The sequence below is a fragment of the Budorcas taxicolor genome, chromosome 25 (assembly GCF_023091745.1).
Source record: "Budorcas taxicolor isolate Tak-1 chromosome 25, Takin1.1, whole genome shotgun sequence".
In the NCBI taxonomy this organism is placed as follows: domain Eukaryota; kingdom Metazoa; phylum Chordata; class Mammalia; order Artiodactyla; family Bovidae; genus Budorcas; species Budorcas taxicolor.
The window spans coordinates 41,362,680-41,390,314 of record NC_068934.1 but is presented as its reverse complement, the minus strand read 5'-3'; the positions used below and the strand labels follow the sequence as shown (position 1 = coordinate 41,390,314).

Below are 27,635 nucleotides of genomic sequence, written 5' to 3'. Positions count from 1 at the left end.
ATTCCCTGTAATTACTGTTTTTGACGTCATATTTTGCATCTAACTGTTTGTGTATCCCCTGCCTACTTACTGTGGATACAGATGAGTTGACTACTTTTGTCTTTTACCCTCTCTCCTAGCTTTGTATGTGGATGGTTTCCCACTTCTAATGTATGTTTGTCTTTACTGGTGAGCTTTTCCATTTCATAATTTTGTTTCTAGTTGTGGCCCAAAAAGGACCTAATAAATACCCACCTTGTTTTCAAGGAAATGAGAAAATATCTAATGATGTCAACTGCTTTCCAATTGCTCCACAAATTCAATGCAGCCCCCATTAGAATCTTCATAGGATAGCTGTGGGTTGGTTTCGAGTTCTAAAGTGCTGTTTGAATGTCTCAAAATTAGCATGGACTCACTTGCTAAGTTGAGAGGAGGGCCTGATTTTGGTCCCAGACTCCCTGGGTTCAAGTCCAGCTCTGGCACTTTTTACTTGTGGGGACGCCAGCAAAGGTGCTCACCCTCCCAGCCTCAGTTTCCCCATCTGTAAAATAAGGCAATAAAATACCGCCTGCCTCATGGGATTTATTTTAAGATAAATAAATTAATAGGGGTGAAATGTCCAGCACAGTATCTGGTGGTAAATGTCAGCTATGACACTTCCATAACACAGGGGGAAGAGAATCTAACTACTAAGTCAAACAAAATAAATCGCCGCATTTCCGAAGTCCAGTGCCAAGGCGAGTTTCCCCAACTCTGCCAATGGAAAATGTTTATTTATCCTAAATGCTAACAAAGTGTGCTTCAGAATTTGTCTCTGGTTCCATTGGGATTTCTCTCAGTGAAGAAAAGGCCATGACTTTCCAGTCACTTTTATTCACTGTTTTATGGCCAGTTCTAAGTACCTGTCACTGTGGTTTTAATATCCTTAATACTGACTATGGGAAGGAAGGTTATAGGAAGTGGTAGGTGGAGAAAGATTATTTATCCCAAGACACACAGGGACTCTGGGACTCAAGTCCTCAACAGAATGTTCTGGGCACTCACATCCGTTTGGCTGAGGTTGAAATCCCAGGGATTCTGTAGGTGTCAACTACAAATTGGCACTTGCCATCTGCCTCTACAAGGATTGAGTGGCATGCTGCGTAGCTTATGATTTTCAACACCCCCTTAAAAGAGTTTAGGGTGGAGAGCAGAAACGAGGCATTCTGTGCCTGGGGTTGGGGGGAGGGGGACCTGGCAGTCTTCAGATAGTTAGATGCTTTCAGGATTTTGTGAGCCCAATTCTTGTATCTTTGCATATCTAGAAAGGCACCAAAATCCTTCGTGGTGATGACTGCTCCTTATGACTAGTAGAAACCTTCTGAAAAAGTATGTGCTTGATCGCATGTATTCCTCCTTCACCAAAATTACATGTATGCTGACCTTCCCCCACCTGCCTTTTTGGAGCAATGTCTCAGAGCTCTCTGAGGTGCTGTCTCCTGGGTTATAGTCCTCATTTTGCCCCAAATAAAACTTAACTCACAACTCTCACATTGTGCTTTTTTTTTAATTCCACATCTTGAAACTGATGAATATACCTCCCATCTCCCCTTTCACAATCCCTCTTGTTCCAACTTACCAAAGACAGTAGGTCTCTGCATCATCCACCAGAATCTTAACATGGAGCCTTGACCCTGCCTTTAGAAATTCCTAGACCTCAAAAAACAGTTTAAAGTCCTATTTGGTGATACAGAACAAAAATATTTTTAAAATGCCAATATATATTTTTATTGGATGATTTGAATAATTGTGTTGGAATTTGGCTGAATAAACGCTTTAGAGAGAAGAGAGAGAGAAACTTCAAAACTATTCACTGGACCTTTTGCTAGTAAAAGTGCTGATAACATAAGTCAGGATTCTAGAAGTCCAGATCTCTAGATCTCCAACTCAAATCTCACTTGCCAAAATAACAATAATAACATTTAATATTCCTGACGCTATACTACAGTAGGGAAACAAAAATGAAATACATTACAACATAACAAAGTGCTGCTGTTGTAATTTAGTGGCTAAGTAGTGTTGGACTCTTTGTAAACCTTTGGGCTGTAGCCTGCCAGGCTCCTCCATCCATGGGATTTCCCAGGCAAAAATACTGGAGTGGGTTGCTATTTCCTTCTCCAAGGAAAAATTGTCTCTATCAAGTGATTTCTACTTCTTTGCCTTAATAAAATCCAAAGAGGACTTAATTTAGCTGTGACTGATAAAATCATTAAAAATAATTTTGAGTGATAAATTACCACACCATTTTTAGACTGTAGCTCAGGATGACTGAAAGATGTAAACAGCATTGCTATCACAAAAATCATTTATTCTACAACTGCAAATCATGCGTCAAGTGTTTTCAGAGTCCACATCCATGAAGATGAAATACATGAATGAAAGTGCCTCACTTTAGCAATAATTCCCTGGTGGCTCAGACGGTAAAGAGTCTGCCTGCAGTGTCAGAGACCCAGGTTCAATCCCTGGGATGGGAAGATCCCCTTGGGGAAGGAAATGGCAACCTACTCCAGTATTCTTGCCTGGAAAATTCCATGGACAGAGGAACCTGTCAGGGCTACAGTCCATGGGGTCGCAAAGCATCGGACGTGACTGAGCGACTCCATTTTGCTTTCTTTTTTCACAATATCTATGCATATATAAAATCAAAAAGAGTCCTCATTCAGCTCATGAAGAGATATATTTATCAATAACATTTCACTTCATACATTTAAAAAGTATCAACAATTGAAATAAATATCTGGTCTTTGTCCAAAGCTGCAAACATCTTGGCTGGTCCCCAAATCGCCAATGCACCTTGTCTTACAAACTCCTCGAAGCCATTTGATTCCTTCTTCCCTTGCGCTTCTGCACTGTGGAAACTATGGGATGTATATCCTGAGGTTCCCCAGGGAAACAGGTGAGTGATGTAGTCACTCCTTCCTACTCCCGCAGACCACCTGTCGACCGCTCTCCTACGCCTAAAGCAGCTCAGAGTTAGGGCCACAGCTGTGAGCTGCAGAGGTGTGTGACGTGGGAAAGGCCGTGCAGCATCAGAGGTTGTTGCCGTCTCCTCGTTCATCAACTCCTGCCATGAAGTGATGGTCCTGTGATGTCTAAATCTCTCGTCTGTGTCATACCCTAGGCAGAAGGAGATGGGAAAATATTAGAAATGCTTGATTTGCTCCTGAATTCCCTGGAACACCTACTCATCGTGTGCCCCGAGCTACCGTGCTGTTCACAGTGCTGGGTATCCAGCCAGGTATCAGTTGAGACACTGCCTAGACTTTGGGGACCATTTGTCCACTTGTAAATTGACATCATACACCATGAAGCATCAGTGGGGTACCCCCATGACCCAGGGATATCAGGTACACTCTTTGGATGCCGTAAGACCTCCTTTCCTGAGAAGGCAGAAGCTGTGTTTATCACAGTACATTTTGTATTTGGAATTAGCTTCAAACATGCAGAAACATTGTAATGATATGTGTAGTAGAATACGGCATACCATTACCCAGACACATTTTTTAAAAAATTGAAATATAGTTGATGTGCACTATTTTTTAAGTTGCAAGTATATGATATAGTGATTCGCAATTTTTAAAGGTTTTATCCCATTTATAGTTATTATAATACTTTGGCTATATTCACTGTGTTGTACAATATATCCCTTATAGCTTATTTTATACCTCGTAATTTGTGCCTTTTAATCCCCTACCCCTACATTGCCCCTCCTGCTCTCCCCCTCCTCACTGGTAAACACTAGCCTGTTTTCTATACCTGTGAATATTTCTTTTTTGTTATATTCACTAATTTGTTTCTTTGTATTTTTTAGATTCCACATATAAGTGATATCATACAGTATTTGAATTTCTCTGTCTGACCTTTCACTTAGCATAACGCCCTCCAAGTCCATACATGGGGTTGCAGATGGCAAAAGTCCCTTCTTTTCTATGGCTAAGTATAATTCCATTATATAGATATATACCAGATGCACTTACTGTTGATGTACGACTTGATTTACTTTATTCTTTTGGAGACTTCTCACAAAGACACAGTCCTAAGCTTTCAATACATGGGCTGAAAATTCCAACAGACATGCCCAGCTTCAAATATGAAATTATACCCATATATTCCATCTACCCCAGAGCTGTAGCAGGGCTGTACATACATAAAACCAGGGACAAAGTAAGGGCTAAAGAAACTACAATAAGCAGATCTTGTGTAGCTGTGAACCCTCCCAGGTCAAGAACATGTAGGCTGCATTTAGAAAGATCTGAGGAGTGGTGCATATTGAAACTATCAAGGGCTCTTGAATTCCAGGCAGAGTTCCAGAAGTTTCCTCTACCAAGTAGAGGACACTTGAATGTCAAGGACTCTCCCTCCATTCTAAGCTGTTTTCTGCAGAAGTCAGGATTACCAGACCAACATGAGGCACTGTTCAAATATGTCTGTTCTTCCTGGGGATCGGATGTCACCTGAAGCAATTCCAGAGGGCAAGCTGCCTTGCAGGAGTGGCGCCAGGTGCTAAAGACTCTTCCTGCCCCTTCCACAGTTGATAAGGTGAGCTGCCGGGTCCTCGAGGTACATGCTTGTCATTGTAGGTCAGCCCTACAGGGGCAGGAGGCCTCTGGGGACAGCAAATCCCAACCCCATCACAGGTCCCTTCCAAATAGGGGAGTCTGAGTCCTCTGCAAACACAGGTGCCATTTATGATGATGAAATTAGCGGTTTTTTCCCATCTTGCCCCTTGAGGAAAAAAAAGAATAATGCTACGGCATTCATGACATGTTGAAAATTTTTTTTTTTTTTTTAATGAATTCTGAAAGAACAGTGTGGAGAAGGAAGCCAAACAACCTCAGGACCAGGGAACTGTTGAGCCCACAGTCACCGTAGGAGCCCCAAGGCTGTTGGCTTTGATCGCTGGCAGGACTTTCTGCTCCCAGCAGTCTTTTGTAGTGGAGGGGATATTGAAAGTTTTTTGTTTCTTGTTTCTTGGCCCTCATTCATCTCCATTATCATCTGACACTTACATACGTGTAGCCTTCGCGTCCTTCCCCAAATCCCTCTCATTGTAGATTTGCTACTTTTTGCTGCTGCTGCCGCCTAGTCGCTCAGTCGTGTCCGACTCTGTGTGACCCCATAGGCGGCAGCCCACCAGGCTCCTCTGTCCCTGGGATTCTCCAGGTAAGAATGCTGGAGTGGGTTGCCATTTCCTTCTCCAATGCACAAAAGAGAAAAGTAAAAGTGGAGTCGAGCAGCCGTGTCCGGCTCCTCCATCCGTGGGATTTTCCAGGCAAGAGTACTGGAGTGGGCTGCCATTGCCCTCTCCAGGGCTACTCTTTGGGTGTAAGACAAAAGACATAAGATCTTACAGGGGCTTCCCTGGTGGCTCAATGGATAAGAATCCACCAGCGAATGCAGGGGACACAAGTTCAGGGCCTGGTCCAGGAAGATCCCGCACGCTGTGGAGCAACTGAGCTCTTGTACCACAACTGCTGAGCCCGAGTATTGCGACTACTGAAACCCGAGTGCCCTAGAGCCTGCACTCTGCAACAAGAGGAGCCACTGCAATGAGAAGGCCGCGCACCACGATGAAGAGTAGCCCCGCTCACCAAACCAGAGCAAGCCTGTGTGCAACAGCGAAGACCAGTGCAAAGGAAACTAAATGAATAAAGAATTAAAAATTTAAAAAAGATCTTACAGGAATTTTAAGCATATATGTTGGTTAGTTGATACACTTACTATGCTAATTAAGTCTTTTTGTCATGTCATGGGCAAAAACTTACAAGCTGTTAATTTTGTTATAGGTCAGATATTCGCTTTCACTGTATCAAAGATAAGGCCAAGACTGTAGATTGCAATCACTGTGTGCCTGGTAGGGTCTCTGTTTATTTAGCTGCTGAGTTAGTTCCTTTTTCCTACCCATCTCTCATCTGCTGGAACTGAAGACTCTTGTGCGACACATCCCAGGCTCTCTCGCCAGATGCCTTCTCGTTAGGCTCTCCAGGGAACGGCACTGATGAGGATCGGAAGCGGGTAGGGGACAGCAGTCGTGTGTTCTGAGCTTCTGACGTTGCCTCTTGCAGCGGCTGTGGCAGCAGTGGGCACAGTAAACCAGCAGCCCAGCTGTGGCAGTGTTTACAGCGGTGGCTTCATGTCTTGGTCCTTGGTCCTTTGGTTCTTGCTCAAGTAGCTCAGTTTTGACAACAGCAACTTCATCTTCACCTGCACCCATGGGATGGGCAAGACCTTTTAGTTTTCAACTCCAGTTTGAGAGGCAGTATTATCTTCTGTAATTATCAATCCTTATGGATCCTTTATGCTCCTGTATCCCTATTCCAGCCTTTCACCTGCATTATCAACTCCTGTATGAAATTTGCTCTGCTCAATATACCTAGAAGGTTTTCTGTTTCTTGATTGGACACTAACAGACAAATGGATGCTCCTCAGAACCCAGTGGGTGCTGAGGTTGGGCAGTGGGAGTATTTGCCCTGGGTATGTGGGCATACAGAGATGCTGCGCCTGTGGAGCATTTGAAAGTGATGGGTAGAAGTGAACCACCCTGGAACCTACTTTTCTAAATCACATAAAGTACACCTCCCTGAAGAGCTATAGGTGTAGGTTCAATACCTGTTCAATGTTCCTTTGCCCTGGAGCAGATCACTCCTAGCACCCTGTCCTTGAAACTCTCCCAACTTCATGCAGTCATTCAGGCACCCAGGATTTACCACTGGAGCATCTGATAGAGCCTTAGGACTCTCCTGGATCTTGGTGGCAGATGAGGGAATAAGGAGGGGAGCTTTCTGGGACAGGCCTGCAGGAGATGTTTCTCATGACCCCCACGTTCCACTGGCCTGAACTCAGTGACATAGTGCCATCTTGGGAAAAGAAGATCAGCCATGTGTCCTTGCTCCAGAGGAGAATGGCTTGGTAGATAGCTCTCTGATATCTGTTTTTAATATCCTTACTATTTAGAGCATAAACTATTTTGTAAATTGTTGATAGTCAAAGCTATGGTTTTTTCAGTGGTCATGTATGGATGTGAGAGCTGGGCCGTAAAGAAGTGTGAGCACCAAAGAATTGATGCTTTTGAACTGTGGTGTTGGAGAAGACTCTTGAGAGTCCCTTGGACTGCAAGGAGATCCAACCAGTCCATCCTAAGGGAAATCAGTCCTAAATATTCATTGGAGGTACTGATGCTGAGGCTGAAGCTCCAATACTTTGGCCACCTGATGTGAAGAGCTGACTCGTTGGAAAAGACCCTGATGCTGGGCAAGATTGCGGGCAGGAGGAGAAGGGGACGACAGAGGATGAGATGGCATCACCGACTCAATGGACATGAATTTGAGCAAGCTCCGGGAGATAGTGATGGACGGGGAAGCCTGATGCATTGCAGTCCATGGGGTCGCAAAGAACTGGACACGGCTGAGTGGCTGAGCAACAACAAAAGAGCATAAGCTGTTTTGTAAGTCGTTCGTTGATCCTGGCAGGCAAACACTGTATTTAATTTCTTTATTCCTTTTTAGAAAAATAACTTTAAAAATTATTATTATGTTTAAAATTTGTTGACCATGCCCCGTGGCATGAGAGATCCTAGTTCCCTGACCAGGGGTGGAACGCACATCCCCTCCAGAAGATGAGTCTTAACGACAGGACCACCATGAAAGTCCCTATGTTTCATTTCTAATCCCGTCACCCTCAGGAAGACCTGTTAACAAAAGCACAGTTTTTTTTTCAACAGCTTTATTGAGATGTAACTCACACATCACAGAATGCATGCACTTAAAGGGTACCCTTCAGTGGTTTTAAAATATATTCAGAGTTGTGCGATCATCCCCACAGTCCGTTGTAGAACATTTTCATCACCCCCCAAAAAGAACCCTCCAGACAGCAGTCATTCCCCATTCCCGTGACCCCTTCAGCCTTAGGCAGTAAGTAATCAACTTTCTGGGCTTCCCTGGTGACTCAGTGGTAAGGAATCTGCCTCCCAATGCAGGAGACACAGGAGATGTGGGTTCAGTCCTTGGGTCGGGAAGACCCCCTGGAAAAGGAAATGGCAACCTGCTCCAGTATTCTTGCTTGGAAAATCCCATGGACAGGGGAGCCTGGCGGGCTACAGTCGTGCGGTCTCAAGGAGTCGGACACGAATGAGCACCAGAACACACACGCACACACTCAGCTTTCTGTTTCCATTCTCTTTTCACGCTGCTGTTGAAAAGCCTGGTGTGAGTTCTGCTTATTTTGTGGGAAACATGTAGGTGTTTCTTTTCAGCCCTGAATTTTATTCATGGAAACTAGGATTTATTCAGCTGTGAGTCTTTTTCATCGATCATAGTCCTCACTGAGCCCTTTTAGGCAGAAACTCATAAAGCACATTTATTTTTATTACCATTCCCGGCAATTGCCATCCGGTTTGTGTATTTTTTTTACTGAAATATAGTTGATTTATAATGTTGTGTTTGTTTCAGGTGTACAGAAAAGTGATTCATATCTGTATCTATCTATCTATCTCAGATGATTTTCAATGCTGTTCATGCATTTTGTGAGAAGTGGTTTAACTTGAGTGTTAACTTCCAAGAGATGTAATATTTGCTTAAGTCCAAGACATGTGTTAGAAGTATAGCAAGAATGATGCATTTCTGCCTGGACAGATGTCACTGTCCTGTCTCCAACTCTAGGCGGTAAGAGTCCCACAGAGTGTAGTTAGAAGGAAAAATAGGAGAAACAGTTCTGCGAGGTGTTTTCTGTATGTTTGCTGCTGCTGCTGCTAAGTCACTTCAGTCGTGTCCGACTCTGTGCGACCCCATAGACGGCAGCCCACCAGGCTCCCCCATCCCTGGGATTCTCTAGGCAAGAACACTGGAGTGGGTTGCCGTTTCCTTCTCCAATGCATGAAACTCAAAAGTCAAAGTGAAGTTGCTCAGTCGTGTCCGACTCTTAGCGACCCCATGGACTGCAGCCTACCAGGCTCCTCCATCCATGGGATTTTCCAGGCAAGGGTACTGGAGTGGATGCCATTGCCTTCTGTATGTTTACCTTGCCATAAATCTTGCCCATGACACTCATGATTCCAGCCTCCTCACTGGTCTCCAGGATTCCTGTTTCCACCAGAGTTTGTTAGCAGTGCATTTTCCGCAGGAATTTAGCTCTTGTGTACCTACCATCTGCTCCCCGTTCCTTATCCCCTTAGTGCTGATGCTACCTGTTAGGTAATGAAGACTGCAGTTTGCACAAGACCACCCTTTTCCACCAGAGAGTGACAGGTCAGTGCTGGGGACAGATACTTTAAAAAAATATTTAGGAAGCATTTGATGATTTATTGATTTTTAAAGGAGTGTGTGTGTTTGTGTGTTTCTTTTAGCCAAGTGGTTAGAGGTTTTCCTATGATCATTCTGTTCTCAGTTTTCAGTTTGATTCCACGGTGGTCAGAAAGCATACTGTGTCTTTCGCTGTGGCCAGAGTCAGTTGAGTGACGTGCTGACATGGACATTCCAGAAAGCTGCTTCCGTTTGTTCCAAACTTTGGTATTTCTTCCAACACTCCCATCTGCTGGATGTCTGGCAGTTGCTGGTGTTGCCAGCAAGGTCCTCCGTAATCCTCTTGGGCTCTGCATGGCTTTGCAGGCATTAGCCCCTCCAGCAGACATTCTTGGGTCATATCCTCGGCCGGGTGGTGTGCCTGGCAAACGCGTGACTGTGTTGAAAGGGAACCTTCACTCCGCTGGGACAGCTCTGTGATGTCCTGGGGCAGATGGAGGCCAAAGCTGTCTGAGTGCTGAGACTGGGGCTGAGGAGAGACTTGCTTGCAGCTAGGAGCTGCCCTTACTTGCAATCCTGAGACCTCCTCCCTTCGAGGCTGAGACCGGTCTGACCAGAGAATGGCTCCCCATCGCAGGACCCCCTGTCTTGTGTCTCTTTCCTGTACACATTATACAGGAGGGAAGAGTCAAAACTTCGGGGAGCTGAATTGTCCCAAGAAAGGGCCAGAGGTCTTCCTGGTAGAAAGGATGGTCCCAGAAGGAAACGGGACTCTGGGAGGTGTGGGCAGAGGGGCAGTAACTTATCTTTGGTGAGAGGATTGTGGGGACTGGTAGAAGTAAGGGGAGCTAGGGTTCGATTTTAAAATTTCTTGTTTTGTTTTGTTCCAATGTAGTGCACATTTCCCCCTGATCTTCCTGACTTCGTAGGTCGTTGTGTGAATGAAGGGACGAGTTACGCTGCCACTCGAGGGACACATTTGGGGAGAGTCCTACAGTTGTATTAGGCAGCATCAAACAGCTGGTGGCTCAGACAGTAAAGAATCTCCTTGTAATGCAGGAGACCCGGGGTGGACCCCTGGGTTGGGAAGATTCCCCTGGAGAATGGAGTGGCTGCTGCTGCTGCTGCTAAGTCGCTTCAGTCGTGTGCGACTCTGTGCGAACCCAGAGACGGCAGCCCACCAGGCTCCCTCGTCCCTGGGATTCTCCAGGCAAGAACACTGGAGTGGGTTGCCATTTCCTTCGCCAATGCATGAAAGTGAAAAGTGAAAGTGAAGTCGCTCAGTCGTGTCCGACTCCTAACAACCCCATGGACTGCAGCCTACCAGGCTCCTCCGTCCATGGGATTTTCCAGGCAAGAGTACTGGAGTGGGGTGCCATTGCCTTCTCTGAACGGAGTGGCTACCCACTCTAGTATTCTTGCCTGGAGGATTCCACGGACAGAGGAGCCTGGCAGGCTACAGTCCACTGGATTGCAATGAGTCGGTCAGGACTCAGAGGCTTACACTCACTCAAACATCTCAGGAATTAGAGTAAATAATATTTTTGTGAACTAATGTTAAAAGTTAAGATTAGTGCCATATATCAGATTTTAAAATCAGGACAGGATTCACCCTGGCTTTGCCTGAATCATCTCTCTCAGTGGCTCTGTTCCCAGCCCTGCACACTTGGGGCAGAGACAGGGAGAGCTGAGAAAGGCGCCCCCACCATGGCCAGCAGGGTTCAGAATGAAGATGAAGACTGACACAGGTCAGGGAACTTGTGTACGACCCAGTCACCGGAAACTCCCCTCGAGTTCCTGGGGAGATGGGGATGAGGAGGGGAGGAAAACCCGCTTTTCCAGAGAGACAATTAATGTTGGGCTTAGAAACGGTAAGGGACAAAGTGCCTTTCAGATACCTCTATCCTTCACCCCTAAGTTATTTACTGAATAATTTTCTGTGTGTGTTATATGTGGAGTTCTCTAAAGTATCCATTTGAATCAGATAATAAAAAAGAACTTCTGATATGCAGATACTTTATTGAAATGAAAATGTATTTGAGGTTTCAACAATTGTCTTGCAGTGTGTAGATTAAAAGACAAAAAAGACAGACTGCTTGTGGTATATACTCATCGCCAGTCGACATTTCTGAGCCAAAGTTCTTGCAGAAAGTTAGAATGGTTTACAGTATATACTGTTGTACATGATTTGCTGAAAAACAAACAAACAAAAAATCACTTAGATTTTTAGCTCCCTCTTGCAAAATAAAATCTTGCACAATAAACGTTTCTTCTAATTGTTATCTTGAATGCATTCACACACATCTGACATTCAAAAGAATTAGTGCTGGAAGTTAAATCAGAATGATCCCATTTATCCTATCATTCAGGAGACATTTATTAATCCCAAAGAAGTGCTGGTGCTTCCAGATCTTATCCCCACCAGAGGTCCCTTGAGTAAGTTCTTTTCTGCACATTTCTTGCTGTAATAACTTATCTATAATGATGCTACGTATATTATCAGTTTTCCATAGAATTGTGACAATCTCAGCTTCAATACAAAGACCCAAGACATTTTTGAATTCTTGTGCAGACTTTCTGTCAGAAATATAGAAAATAGCCTGGACCTTTATCTTTGACTTTGTAGCCCGCAAAATCTTGAGGCTGTGACTCAGAAAGAGCCATCTGAGTTAGGCTTTTCAAGAAAAAAAGCCTAGCATCCTGCATTGTAAGGATCATAGTAAATGATGTAATTTACCATTTTCACTGTTTCGAATATACCTAACACCATATTCCCTCTGCAGTCAGTACGACCAATCTCCAGACTGTCTTCAGGTTACAAAAATGAAACTAAATACCTGTCAAATAACTCCCATTTTCCCTCAATATCCGACTTCTGAAAGCCACTATTCCACCCTGTGTCTCTGTGAGATTGGCTACTCCTGAAACCTGGTGTAAGAGTTAGGCTACCTTTGTCTTTTTGCGACTGGTTTATTTCACTGACCATAATGTGTGTGTGTGTGTGTGTGTGTGTGTGCCTCTGTGCCTACTGGGGAATTGAGGGTTAGGTAGACCCTTTGCTTTTCCCTCTATTGTCTTTTAAATTTATTATTCACTAAAGATTTCAGCCCTGTAGCCTTGGACATCTTTCCTGATGTCAAAGTCATCAGACTCACCACACAATGAAATAAACAGTAATATAGCACATTCATCACTTGCTTTGGCGTAACGAATAACAAACGTAGTCTATTTGTCCCTGTCCCTTGGTTGTGAAAGCACATCAGAAGAAGCTGAAATTACCAACATCTGTTTGAAATTGGCCAGAGTTTCATTTGACTGCTGGAGAAAACATTGCTTTAATTCATCTACAGCGTTTTCCTCATTTTCAGTCTGTAGGAAATCTTGAAGATATGCTCTGTATTCATCCTTGGACACAGTGGGATCAACTGCTTTATCAATCACATTGTCAAGAAGGGAGCAGCCAGAAGACCCTGGGAAGAAAGAAGCAAACGTGGGCTCCATTGTGTGCGCATGAACGTCTTTGGAGGGCAGAACCATGATGGTTGTCATTCGTTTACATCCCTGTAGAGATGTCTATTCAGAAAGATTGTGGCAAATGGTCTTCAGTTCTCTATTCTACGAGAGTAAACTTGGGATCTGGGATTTTTCTAAGACCTAAAACACCTGTGCTTCCTCTTGCTAGCCTCTAGAAGGCAAACCTTATGTAACCTTGACTAAGGAGGGCGTTGAGGAAGTGAGACGTTCTGACTCAGGGCAACATATTAAACTTTATCTGGTCTTTCTTTGTTCAGAGTCATATGATGCTTCACCATTATCATTCCAAGTAACAAGTAAAATTTCCCAGGATTGTACATGTACTGGTTCTAGAATGTTGTCCATTAGCTCTGTTGGTGTTAATGATTTTCTGAAACAAACAAAAACAAACAAAATAATGTACAAATGAAATTCTTGTTTGTGAAGTGATATGTTGTGGCGACCTCGGTTGGGTAGGAGAAAGAGCTCTGGAACTGGATTAGAGAGAGCTGGCTTTTATTCTTGGGTCTGTAATTTTTGGTTTAGTTGACCTTGAGCCTGTCACCTTGAACACATCTGCAAGTACTTGAGGAACAAACGAGGGGAGGATATTTAAAAGAGCTCTGTAGGACTTCTTTGGAGGCACAGCAGAGAAGAACCCGCCTGCCAATGTGGGGGACGTGAGTTCGACCCCTATTGGGGAAGATTCCACAAGCCTTAGGGCAGCTAACCCTGCGTGCTACAGCTGCTGTGCCCACGCCCTACAGCCCTTGCTTTGCAACAAGAGAAGCCATCGCAATGAGAGGCCCTCGCACCCCAGTGAAGAGTTGCCCCCACTCGCCACAACTAGAGAAAGCCTGGGCAAAGTAACAAAGACATAGCGCAACTAGGAATAAATAAACAGAAATGAAAAAAGAAGAAAAGAGCTTTGTAAGTTGAATAAAGTAAACGGTGTCTGTGACTTATGACCGAAGACTAGACTAGCTGCCAGGGCATTAGTCTCTAACTGGATCTTCACTGGGGAAGGAGACCTCCAAGGAGGTGTGAGCTCCCCTCTTCAGGCAACACTGAGCAGGGAGGGACTGGGAGGAAAGGCATTCCAGAAGGGCTCAAATCAGCTGTGAAAACTTGTGAAGACTTGGAACCCCCAACTGGGTGCAGGACCCTGGGTCGCCCACCGCAGCCTGAACTTCACCTCCTGGAAGATTTCCTGTTTCTTTTCATATTTAAGGAGACTCCAAGAGTGCATTTTTCAGGAAACCCATCTGGTATAAAATCAGGAATCATCGGAGCATCTCTTCCCCTTGCCCTGCTGAAATGCCTAATTCTAGTAGTCAGTCACTAGCCTCATCCCGATTTCATGGCACCTGTGACAATGGTGGGACACCCTGCATGTCGTGAGACACTTGTGCAGCCCCAGGGCAGAGGCAAAGCTTACAAAGGGCCTTCTTTCAGATGTTTTGGAATGAGTGATGACGCTTACGTCTCTGGTGGGCAGGCCTGTCCTGTACTGGTGCTTGGGGGTTGGGAGCTTTTGCACAGGGAACCAGACAGCAACCTTAGCCCCACATCTGTGCACCCGTCAGAACTCACCTGCATAGCAGTACAGGGGGAGGGCGACCAGCATGAGGACCGTCACCAGCTTCATGTTGGAGGCAGCTGCTGCTGACAAGTCAGTCTAATGTGTCAGAGAAGAAGGAACTCACTTTAGAGGTGAGTGCCCAGAATGCCTCCTTTTATTCTCCAGGTCACCATGCTAATCATTCCCACAAATGAGGAAATGAGTCACAGGATAAACCTGGCATTGGACCAGGAAACAACAGCAGGAACCGACAAGAACCCAGACAGCCTGTGTTTCTGTTGGTAGAAAACTGAGGAGACAGAGTCTTTGGGACCCCAAACAATTTCGTAACTGCCATCATGATATATGACTTTCAGTTCAGTTCAGCCACTCAGCTGTGTCCGACTCTTTGTGACCCGATGGACTGCAGCACGCCAGGCCTCCCTGTCCATCACCAACTCCCAGAGTTTACTCAAACTCACGTCCATTGAGTCAGTGATGCCATCCAACCATCTCATCCTCTGTCATTCCCTTCTCCTCTCACCTTCAATCTTTCCCAGTATCAGGGTCTTTATAAATGAGTCAGTTCTTCGCATCAGGTGGTCAAAGTATTAGACTTACAGCTTCAGCATCAGTCCTTCCAATAAATATTCAGGACTGATTTCCTTTAGGATGGACTGGTTGGATCTCCTTGCAGTCCAAGGGACTCTCAAGAGTCTTCTCCAACACCACAGTTCAAAAGCATCAGTTCTTCGGTGCTCAGCTTTCTTTATAGTCCAACTCTCACATCCATACATGACTACTGGAAAACCCATAGCTTTGACCAGACCTTTATTGGCAAAGTAATGTCTCTGCTTTTTAATATGCTGTCTATTGGTCGTAACTTTTCTTCCAAGGAGCAAGCCTCTTTCAATTTCACGGCTGCATTATACGACTTTTTAAGTAAAATGAATGCAAGTCTGCTTTCTGAATGAAGCAAAGCCCAGCATGGCAAGCCTGTGTTGTCCTCCTTGTTTTTTATTATTATTGTGATCATCATTATCTCTTCTTCCTCCTCCTCCCCTTCCTCCTCCTCTTGTTTCTACTCTCTTCTTCTTCAAAGTGCAAGTAGCATATGCTGTGGGTCTGTTCTGCAGGTTTACCAAGCACAAGAGCTGGGTGTGATACCACATACCTCCTCTGGGAGGCAGAGTTCTCTTGCCTATGGAAGCTTTCTTCAGTAAGGTGTTTTAAATTTGGGAAATGTTAAAAATTGAAAAAACTAAAAATCTACAAGGAGATCAAACCAGTCAATCCTAAAGGAAATCAGTCCTGAATATTCATTGGAAGGACTGATGCAAAGAACTGACTCATTGGAAAAGACCCTGATGCTGGGAAAGATTGAAGACAGGAGGAGAAGGAGACGACAGAGGATGAGATGGTTGGATGGCATCACCGACTGGTTGGACATGAGTTTGAGCAAGCTGCAGGAGTTGGTGATGGACAGGGAAGTGTGGCATGCTGCAGTCCATGGGGTGGTAAAGAGTCAAACATGGCTGAGAGACTGAACTGAACTGAAAAATTAAAAATGTCCCACCTCTGTGAAGTTTGTTTTATCAAAGACTATCTCACTTAGTTCACTCAGTTTCATCAATTTCTTCTATTATAAATCTATGACTGAATTTTCATCTACTTTTTGTTAGGTTTTTAGGGTTTTTCTTCCACTGACACAAAGGATATTGTGAAGTAGAAAAGCTGATTGCTTAGGGGAGGCAAAGCTGAATGGTGGAATGGCGATGGGATCTGGGTTCATACAGATGTGGATTTGAAGCAGGGATGCAACACCTAATCATGAAGGGTCCTTGGACAAACTCGTGGTCATTCTGAGCTTCCTTTCCTTCACTGCTTAAAGGGGCATAAATGATGCCATGCTTGGTTTTGTCAAGATGAGACTCCATGTAAAGAGCCTATCACAGGGCTTAAAACAGGGTATCATGGATTAGTGGGAGGTTCATTCATCCACCCACTCATCCATTCATCTATCCATCCATCCAACCACCCATTCATCTTTCCATCCAACCGTCCACCCATCCATCCACTTCATTTATCTATCCACCCACCCATTCATCTTTCCATCCATCCGTCCACCCATCCATCCACTTCATTTATCTGTCCACCCACCCATTCATCTTTCCATCCATCCGTCCACCCATCCATCCACTTCATTTATCTATCCACCCACCCATTCATCTTTCCATCCATCCGCCCACCCATCCATCCACTTCATTTATCTGTCCACCCACCCATTCATCTTTCCATCCATCCGTCCACCCATCCATCCACTTCATTTATCTGTCCACCCACCCATTCATCCATTCATCATTTAGCAACACCAGGAGCTTCTACTCTGACTGGGCCCTTTGCTACGTGTCACACATTCATTTGCAGGGAAAAGTTAGACCCGGACCTTGCCCCTGTGGTGCTTACGGGGCAGGCAACAGGCAAGCCTTCAACTGAATGAGAGATAGCACAAAGCAACAGCTCTAAAGACTAAACAGCCACTAAGGACAGCATCCTGTAGGGAGGTCCAGGCGAGTTGTAGGAAGAAGGCCTTTTAAGCTTGGATGAGTGGACAATGACATCCAAGGGAAGTTCTGGGAAGAGTGTTCTATGTGGAGGGGACAGCAAGTACTGAGGCCCTGAGGAGCAGATTGTGCTTGTCATGACAAGGAAAGCAAGGAAAGTGTATCTCTTGATGTCACAGCGGGGACAGGCTAGCCTCCTAAGAGAGAACCCACACCAGTTGAAATAGGGGTGATAGAAAGGGAATAGGAACAAGGGAAGCAAGGTCAGCTTAGGTTCAAGGACTAGAGAGTCAGAGAAAAGAGTCAATAGTTAACTACCCATGAATGTATTATTTGCTCTCTGGATTATTTGGAACTCATCCCTTTCCATCATTCAGTTGGAACATAAATTGCCAAGAACACTACTGATTTAGCAAGAGGTAAGAAATAAGGAAGAAGGCTATGTTCTTACATATGCATTTTCCCTCAGGTGACCATTGCTGGTGATCTGCCTTCCAAAGGCAAGTGAAGGACATTGGTAATGAAATAGGAGATGGTATCCCTGACCAGGACTTAATGGAGACTCTGGCTGGTCACCCAGTTGCTTGGACCTGCCTGTTACCTGCAGGGACCCTGGCCCCCCTCAGAGGTTTATTACTCTGAAACAAATCCCACATCATGTATGTGGTTCCCACAATAAAGAGGGGTGTTCTCCATAGCAAGGTATGATTGTTCTTAGGTGAATTAAATAACAGCTTGCCTTGCAAAAGACTACTTTGCAAGCCAACATTTACAAGGAGACATAGAAAAAATCAAAAGGTCAGGATGCTTGTGTTCTTGGCTTGATTTTGTTTTCTTTTCCAAAGGGATTTTGACTCAGGTCCCCAAATTAAGTCCTGACACTAGAGGCGTGAGGGACCTTCAGTTTCTGTGTTTGAGTGACATTTATTGGCCACCTACTATGATAAACCCCAGGGTAGGGGTGAATTATTCACAAATTTTACCCTGACTGCAGGAGACACAGGAGATGTGGGTTCGATTTTTGGGTCAGAAAGATCCCCTGGAGGAGGGCATGGCAATCCACTCTAGCATCCTTGCCTGGGAAATTCCATGGACTGAGGAGCCTGGTGGGCTATAGTCCAAAGGGTCGAAAAGAGTCAGACACGCCTGAGCAACTAACACACACTTTTCCCCTGACTACCTTGTATTTGGGGGAAGAAAGCATTTGGTAAGGGAGTATTATATTTGGTCTGGTATTGAACTCACAGAAGACCTGAGATATGCTCATACTCATATTTTGGTCATTGGAGGCCACGGCATATTTAATGCAAGTAATAACATTTAGTGACAACCATTTTGTCCCCCCTCAGGGATTCATCCATTGATCCAAAAGTGTACCAAAATTATTTTGAAGTTTGTGTGCTCTATGCTCAGGTGTGTCTGACTCTTGTGACCCCATGGACTGTAGCCCGCCAGGCTTCTCCGTCCATGGGATTCTCCAGGCAAGAATACTGGAGTGGGTTGTCATACCCTACTCCAGGGGATCTTCCTGACCCAGGAATCAAACCCGCATCTCTTATGTCTCCTGCACTGGCAGGTGGATTTTTCACCACTGCACCACGTTTTAAAATTTAGATGATCATAAAGTTGTTTTTTTTTTTTAATTGCAAGTGACCCAGATGAATCAGCTCCACAATATTCTGGGGACAAGATAACACCCCTATTTCTTTATTTTCATTCCTTCGGTAAAACTGGTTCTGCCTCCCACCTCCAGGGCTGTGGGAACATTAACCTGGGGCATGTTCTTTGGAGGTGAGTCTCTTCCTCCTTAAGATCATGCCAAAGTCTTAAAGTCTTGAGAACTAAAATGTCACCTGTCATGTCAGTAAACAAGGATGTTTTTCTGGTGGAGACGCACTTAACCAGGCCAGAAACTTCAGGAGAGGCCCTGGTTTGGGAGACATTTTTGTCGTCAGTGAGTCGTCTGTTGTTCAAGTCATCAGGCCTTTCCTAGACCGGATGCCCCCCCCTTGCCTTGGGCTCAGCCCACTGTCGGGATTTCACAGCTGTGCCTCTGTGCACGATGGGAATAGTCTTAGGAATGTTGTGCGGTCCTAGCATGTTACAAAATGTAAGTGCTTAGGATAGGACTAGGCACAGAGCGGGAAGAGCCTACATGTCAGCTGCTAGCGATTAATTTTATAAAGTGGAGAAATGCGTTATGATCAGCTTGGAAAGACTACTAGGACCTTTCGAGACTACTGAACTCTCTGCTTCAACTTTACCTTCTCTAAAATACCCACGGAAGCCTTATGGTCAGATCCGAGGTGAAAGGTAATGAGTTTGAAAATAAAGCATTGTACCTTTTTTAATTGGACTTCCCTGGTCGCTCAGTGGTAAAGAACGTGCCTGCTAAAGCAGGACATGTGGGTTCAATCCCTGGGTCAGGAAGATTCCCTGGAGAAGGACATGGCAACCCACCCTAGTATTCTTGCCTGGGAAATTTTAGGAACCAAGGAGCCTGGTGGGCTACAGTCCATGGTGTCACAAAAGAGTAGGGTACGACTTAGCAATGAATTAACTACAATCCCTTTTACTTTTTTATTTGGCTGCACCGGGTCTTAGTTGTGGTGCATAGGACCTTTAGTCGGGCATGTGGGATCTAACTCCCTGACCAGGGACTGAACCTGGTCGGCCTGCATTGAGAACACAGAGTTTTAGCCACTGGATCTACCACCAGATGGCAACCCACTCCAGTGTTCTTGCCTGGAGAATCCCATGGACAGAGGAGCCTGGCAGGCTACAGTCTTTGGGGTCGCAAGAGTCAGACACGACTGAGCAACTAAGCACGCCAACACCAGGGAAGTTCCTAAAGCACTCTATCTTGATCCCAACATTCCACAGTGGCTACACTAATTTACATTCTCACCAACGGTGTAGGAAGGTTGGACTGCAAGGAGATCAGTCCATCCTAAAGGAAATCAGTACTGGATATTCATCGGAAGGAATGAATTACAGTTTTGTCTGGTTATATGCCCAGGAATGGGATTGCTAGGTGACAATGCAACTCTTTTTAATTTTTTAAGAAATCTCCGTACTGTGCTCCAGAGTTAGTGCAGTTCAGTTCAGGTGCTCAGTCGCGTCCGACTCTTTGCAACCCCATGGAGTGCAGCACAACAGGCTTCCCTGTCCTTCACTCTCTCCCAGAGTTTGCTCAAACTCATGTGCGCGGAGTCAATGATGCCATCCAACGATTTCATCTTCTGTCGTCCCCTTCTCCTCTTGCCTGCCATCTTTCCCAGCACCAGGGTCTTTCCCAGTGAGTCAGCTCTTCACATCAGGTGGCCAAAGTATTGGAGCTTTGGCTTAGCATCAATCCTATGCATTGTTTTACAGCATTGGACTTTATTTTCACCACCAGACTGAGTGACACTTCCGCTTTTGCCCAGCCTCTTCTTTCTTTATGGAGCTGTCTCTCCTTTCTTCCTCTGTAGCATATTGGACACCTACTGACCTGGAGGACTCATCTTCTGGGGTCATATCTTTTTGCCTGTTCATTGTGTTCATGGGGTTCTCAAAGCAAAGTCATTACAAAGAATGAAATTATGTCATCTGTGGCAACATGGATGGACCTGGAGATTATCTTACTAAGTGAAGTAAGTCAGAGGGATTCTTGTGACCTGGACTTACACAACTGCCTCGTGTGAACTCCAGACTGACCCCCATGGGGGTCTGGTAGTTTTCTTCTCCAGCCCTTTGCTGCCTGTGAGCCCTCCTTCCTCACTGTTCTTGTCTCAGTCCATCTGAGTTGAAAATCCTTATTCATTCCTGAGGCCACATCAAGGACAGCCGCGTGTTTTCATGTCCTTTCCTGGCCCCTCAATCTATGGAGATCTCTCTTCCAAGGTCCTTTTGGCACTCCATGGTGAGCTCTCTTTTGATCTCTGCAGAACCCTGAATCCGTGGCCCTTTCCTCCCTGTTCTGTTCCTTGAGGGCATGGCTGGTGCACCTCTGATCTTTGTGTGAAAGGAACTATGGTAAGTGCTTAAATAATCATTGTGTCAGTGTTTTTTTTTTTGAGATAGATCTTGAATTGATACAAAGACTTCACTGATGATAATACCTACTTTTACTACTAAGTCTATTTAGAAAGAGAAGCTTATTTAAACTTGATTCTCTACTAAAGGATCAAACCCAACATTAAAAGCAGGCATTAGCCTGACATCCTGGTGCTAACACTATCTTCTTTATGCTCTGGATGAGGACTTTGGAGTCAAAATAAGGAGAGGACAGGTCAAGAGAGAAGGAAGTTGGAACCCAAGCCATCCTTGGACTGTTTCCAAGAAGTAAGCATTATCTTGATCCAATCTAACCTGGATCCATCCACTGACTTTGAGTGGTGAGCCGGATTTGGAAGCTGAGCCAGGGTCAAGAGTCACCTCCAGCTAATTCTTTTTGGCTCATCCACCAGAATCCTGCACTTTACACAACTGACATTTCCAAAAACTCTGTGGTTAAGCTTTTAATCCCCATATCCATGTGACAGCTACATGGCTAATTAGATATTTACGCCATTATTTTCTCTGTTCAGTTGGTAACTTTCCCCTCACTTCATGGCCACTTTTTGTTGCTAATCATTGACATCCGCAGTTGTGAACCTCCGGTCCTTAGGGACATTATGAAGGGTATGTGGAAGAACTTGAATGAAGTATTTCCATTGCTAGAACAGTGATTCTCTACTGCGGCTGGTACCCATGCTCCTTCCTCCAACACTGTGGACATTCGTCCGTGTCTGGAGATGTTTTGGGTGCCCGCACAGGGTGGGTGGCATGCTGTTTCCATCAAGGGGGTAGAGACCAGGGATGCTGCTGGACAACCTGCAATGCCTGGGGTATCTACTCAAAGAAGACTTCTTCAGCCTCAAACGTCAGTAAAGCCATGGTTGAGAAATTCAAGAATAGGGAAACATCGAAGTTGTTTGTCCTTGTGAGGAGGTAGCTACCTACTCCGGGGCTATAAGTGCAGCCTCAGGGCAGACAGATGCTGGCAGGAGCATGGGCATCTGTAGCCTCCAGTACAGGGATGTTCAGCTTCATATCCATGCCTTTTCCCAGGCTTGTCCTCACTCCTGGGGGGCGGGGGGGGGGTGGTGGTGGAAGGGGTGGGGCTGGGGGTCCTTTCTCCTCTGTTATCCTCATCCACTTTGTCTTTCAAGATCTGACTCAGCCACCACCTCCCTAAGCAAGTCTTTCTTCCCAGAGGATGCGAACTCTTAGGAGCTTTGTTCATCCTTGAATATCTAGGGGCTGCTCACTTCTATAATTGACTCTCATTCTCAGTGATATACTTCCTAGTTTTCTTCAGTTCTCACTCATGTCTTATCACTTAATGATCATTAATTCCTTAAGGAAATTCAGTAATTCTTTCAACAGAACACATCCAGTTTCTCCTAAGTTTGGTGTAGCATAGATTCCAAGTTGACCAGAGATACTTTCAAGCATCGTAACCAGCTTTTGGGGTCAGACTTTGCTGCAAACCATTTTTTTCAGCCCTCTTTCTTCTATCTAGGCTGTGTTTTTCATTTGTCTTACACCTTCTTGTATTTTACAGAATTTTTGTTTAAAATAACAATATAGGAGGATTGTTCAAAAACAAAAATATTGAAAAACAGTTTTCACAGAATAGAGAGCCCAGAAAAAAACCCACACTCCTACAATCAATTCATCTTCAACAAAGGAGGGAAGGATATATGATGGAGAAGAGACGATTTCTTCAGCAAGTGATGTCGGGGACGCTGGACAGCTGTGTGTAAATTGATGAAGTTAGAGCACACCCTTACACTAGCCAGAAAAATAAACTCCAAATGGCATAAAGGTTAAATGTAGACATGACACCATGAAATTCCTAGATGAGAACACAGGTGTAGCAATCTCTGACATAAATCATAGCAATGTCTTCTTAGGTCATCTCCCAAGACAAGAGGAATAAAAGTGAAGTAAACTAATGGGGGAGCTTCTCTGGCTGCTTGGTGGTAAAGAATCTGCCTGCCAACGCAGGAGGTGCAAGTTCAATCCCTGGGTCAGGAAGATCCCCTGGAGAAGGGAAGGGCAACCCACTTCAATATTCTTGCCTGGGAAAATCCCATGGACAGAGGAGCCTGGTGGGCTACAGTCCACAGTGTTGCAAAAAACTTGGTCAGATACAGCTTAGGGGCTCAACAACAACAAAACTAATGGGACCTAATTAAACTTAAAAGCTTTTGCACAGTAAAGGAAACCACAAACTAAATTAAAAGATAGTCTATGGACTGGGAGAAAGTATTTGTGAACGGTGCATTCAGCAAGGGCTTAATTTCCAAAATATATAAACATACAACTCAATATTCAGAAAAAACAAGCAATCCAATAAAAAAAAATAGGCAGAAGGCCTAAATAGATATCTTTCCAAAGAAGACATACAGATGGCCAGTAGGCAAGCGGAAAGATGATTAATATTGCTTATTATGAAAGAAGTAGAAATCAAAACTACAATGAGGCACCACTTCACACTGATCAGAATGGCTATCATCAAAAAGTCTACAAATAACATACGCTGAAGAGGTTGTGGAATAAAGGGAACTCTTCTACACTGTTGGTGGGAGTGTAAATTGATGCAGCCATTATGGAAACAGTAGAGAGGTTCCTTAAAAAAACTAAAAATAGAGTTGCCATACGATCCAGTGATCCCACTCCTGAGCATATATCTGAAGAAAACTCTAATTTGAAAAGTATGTGCACTCCAATGTTCATAGCAGCACTATTTACAGTAGCCAAGACATGGAAGCAATCTAAATGTCCACCCACAGATAAATCGATAAATAAGGTGTGATATATACACACAAAGGAATATTACTGAGCCATAAGAAAGAATGCTATAAGGCCAATTACAGCAACATGATGGACCAAGAGATTATCATACTATGAGAAGTAAGTCAGACAATCACTTACTATGGGAAAGACAATCATTTCTATGCAGAATCTAATGAATGATACAAATAAACTCCTTTACAACACAGAAACAGATTCACAGATACAGAAAGCAGATTTATGGTTACCAAAGGGAAAAGGGAGTGAAGAGGATGGGGGAGGAATGAATTAGGAGTTTAGGATTAGCAGATACAAACTATGATGCATAAAAGAGATAAATAACAAAGCCTCACTGTATAGCACAGGAAACTGTATTCAGTATCTTATAATGAACTGTAATGGAAAACAATCTGAAAAAGAATAGATATAGATAGATAATTGAATCGCTTTGCTGTATACAAGAAACTAACACAACATTGTAAATCAATTATACTTCAATTTAAAAAACAAAAGAGTGAATTCCCTGGTGGTGCGGTGGTTGGGAATCAGCATTTTCACTGTTCTGGCACTGGTTCAATCCCTGGTCAGGAAACGAAGATTCTGCAAGTTGCACAACAGGGCGAAAGAAAAGAAAAAGAATATTTAAAACTTAAAGAGAAAAACAGTTCCCAAGGAAGAGCACTAGACACCTTCCATTCCCATCCTCACCATGTACTCTCATTCTCATCTACCACTTTTTTCATTGTCTCCTGGTATTGGCATGTTCTCAATATTTTTTCTGTTCTCTACTGGTTAATATATAAAAATCCATGTTATTTCCTGTATATATGGGATTGCTTGCTTCTTTCTACAGGCTTCCCTGGTAGCTTAGTTGTGAAGAATACGCCTTTCAATGCAGAAGATGTGGGTTTGGTCCCTGGGTCCGGAAGATACCCTGGAGAAGGTAATGGCAAACCATTCCAGTATGTTTGCTTGGAAGGTCCCGGGGACAGAGGAGCTTGGTGGGCTACAGTCCATGGGGTTGCAAAAGGGTCAGACATGACTAAACAGCAGCGTACTTCTTTCTTCATCTACTTCCTCTTTTTTGTAACGCACACCCTCTAATACCTTTTGACAAAAAGCTCATTGGAGACAAAACTTTTGAAGATTTGTACTTCTGAAATATCTTTATTTTCATGTTTAAATGATAGTTGATTGCATATAGAATTATATCTGTCTTTAGCTTCAGATAAAGAAATCTGAGTGCCAAAGAACTGACATTTTTGAACTGTGGTGTTGAATAAGACTCTTGAGAGTCCCTTGGACTGCAAGGAGATCAAACCAGTCCATCCTAAAGGAAATCAGTTCTGAATATTCATTGGAAGGACTGATGCTGAAGCCGAAACTCCAATACTTTGGCCACCTGAGGTGAAGAACTGACTCGTTGGAAAAGACCCTGATGCTGGGAAGGATCGAAGACCAGAGAAGAAGGGGATGACAGAGGATGAGATGGTTGGATGGCATCACCGACTTGATGGACATGAGTTTGAGCAACCTCCAGGAATTGGTGATGGGCCAGGAGGCCTGGTGTACTGCAGTCCACAGGGTTGCAAAAAGTTGGACATGACTGAGCGACTGAACTGATAGCTGTAGCTTAGAGCCTTTGAATTTTTAGTTTTACTTCTGTGTCTTCTAGTCTTGTGTGGACTCCATTTTTTACAGTTTATTGTTAATGGGAGGATAACTGTTTTATATATTGTGTTAGTTTCTGCTGTACACCAACATAATACGCTATGAGTATACATCTATCCCTTCCCTCTTGAGTTGCTTCCATTTTTATTTTCTATCTTCAGGTATGACTTAGTGTTTCTTTCTGAAAACAGCATCTTTCTTTAGAGTAAGTTAAAGTCACAGAAAGTCACAAAATGTGTTTGGTGGTGGGGAGTGAGTGGGTTATTAATTTCATATTCTTCATTTATAGGAAATTTTCTCGCAGTATTTCTTTGGAGATTTCCTTATCATTGTGATCTCTTCCATTCTGGAATTCTACTAGTTGGGTTTCTTGGATTGACACCCAGGGACTGAGTTGTGGAAGTCCTCATGTGTAATGTCCACGGTGGGCCTGATCCTCCCAGCAATGATTCCAATTTGGGTTTCTCACAGTGTTGCAAGAGCTCCATGAATGCCTGTGTCCGTGAAGCATTGTGTGTAGACTGAATATGTAATGTATTTCACAAAATAGGGACTAAATTAAGCACATGTATTTCCTGATGTGATTAAAAATACACTCATTAAAACATTGTTATTCATTGATAATGGTAGACAATCATTGTTTTCTGTTTCTCAATTAACTGATTGTGTAAATATACCCCATGTAATTTGACAGTGTTTTCAGATGAATAATAAGTTCTGTTACTTGAAGCATTTGGAAACATGTGCCCTCTAGTATCTTGGATTTACAGAAGTGGTCTCAGATTCACATCCCAATTTTAGAAAATAATTTGACTGAAGTCACCACGTGTAGGATCGTGTGTTACAGCAGCCGCTGGAAACTGGTCCAGAAGCCTATGGTATCTGCCGTTTTTCACAAATAGTGGGTCCAGTAGCCGGGAGAGGGTAAGGGCACGTGGAAGAGGAGTAGGTTATGGGCAGATGGTGATTTCAATTTTATACTTTCCTTCAGCTTTAACTGTGGAGTCCTTGAAAGGTGTTGTCCAGGTGGCAGCTGGATGCTTGCTTCTGGAGTTCTTGGGACAACTGGAGAGAGGAAGCATTAACCCAAGATGTTGGTGAGGGTAGAGATGATCAATGTGATTGTGCAGAATGAGAAGGAGCTAACCGATGGCTGAGCCCTGAGTATTCACTAAAAATTGAGAAGAAAATGGAGAACAAATTGCACTGGACAAATCATAGGTTTGAAACCACAGTGAAGGTAAAAGGACCAAGCAGTTTGGTTATGGTTAATATGAGGACAAAGCATGAATGATGCTGCTGGTTGGAGGTCACATGACTGGCTAGTTATGTTGCCCACACTGCGTGCATGCTCAGCCACTTCAGTCGTGTCTGATTCTTTGCAATCCCATGGACTGTAGCCCTCCAGGCTCCTCTGTCCATGGGATCACCAGGCAAGAATACTGGAGTGGGTTGCCATGCCCTTCTGCAGGGGATCTTCCTGACCCAGGGATCAAACCCACATCTCCTGTATCTCCTGCACTGCAGGCGGATTCTTTACCCCTGAGCCACTGGGAAGCCCCAGATATGATGTGCTGCTGCTGCTGCTAAGTCGCTTCAGTCGTGTCCAACTCTGTGCGACCCCATAGACGGCAGCCCACCGGGCTCCCCCGTCCTTGGGATTCTCCAGGCAAGAACACTGGAGTGGGTTGCCATGAAGTGGTATCCCTCAAATCAAGACCAGTAACAGGAATGTTTAACTGCTTTTTACCCTTAAGTATCCCTTCATCCTCTGGTGGCTCAGTGGTAAAGAATATGCCTGCCAATGCAGGAGCCGTAGGTTTGATCCCTGGATTGGGAAGATCCCCTGGAGAAGGAAATGGTAATGCATTCCAGTATTCTTGCCTGCGAAATCCCATGGGAAGAGAAGCCTGGTGGGCTATAGTCCATGAGGTCGCAAAGAGTCAGACAAGACTGAGAGACTTCATCATGGCACCATGACTGGAAAACCTGTAGAGAAATGCAGGCTGATACATAACCAAATATTTCTTCTTGAGAGCCCTGCACCTCAGGTTTCTGTGGATAACTGGATATTGGGCCTCTAAAATTTACTAGTGATGACACCCAATGGTCACTTCATGATGAAAACCACCCCTACTCAAAGCCAGAAACAGCTGAATAATAACAGGACAAGGAGAGAAGTGCAGGGCAAATCATTTATTGAGCAAGATGTTGAAACCTCTACATTTTCCAAGGAAGATCAGGTGA

At 44.3% G+C, this 27,635-nt stretch overlaps 1 protein-coding gene across 1 annotated transcript; it reads right to left on the bottom strand.

The window, feature by feature from the left end:
• Positions 1 to 11,406: 11,406 nt before the first annotated feature.
• On the bottom strand, positions 11,407 to 14,415 carry LOC128069232 (mammaglobin-A-like). Its single transcript, XM_052662528.1, has 3 exons — positions 14,361 to 14,415; positions 12,534 to 12,724; positions 11,407 to 11,445 (listed from the first exon to the last, which is right to left on the bottom strand). The coding sequence occupies exons 1-3, from the start codon at positions 14,413 to 14,415 to the stop codon at positions 11,407 to 11,409; spliced, it is 285 nt and encodes a 94-aa protein (XP_052518488.1).
• Between the last annotated feature and the right edge of the window lie 13,220 nt (positions 14,416 to 27,635).

Coding starts and splice junctions, on each gene's coding strand:
- LOC128069232 (XM_052662528.1), bottom strand. CDS start 14,415: ATGAAGCTGGTGACGGTCCTCATGCTGGTCGCCCTCCCCCTGTACTGC. Junction 12,725..14,360: donor CCCCCTGTACTGCTATGCAG/GTGAGTTCTGAC, acceptor CTTTCTTCCCAG/GGTCTTCTGGCTGCTCCCTT. Junction 11,446..12,533: donor CCAATTTCAAACAGATGTTG/GTAATTTCAGCT, acceptor TTTGTTTTTCAG/CAAATCATGTACAACAGTAT.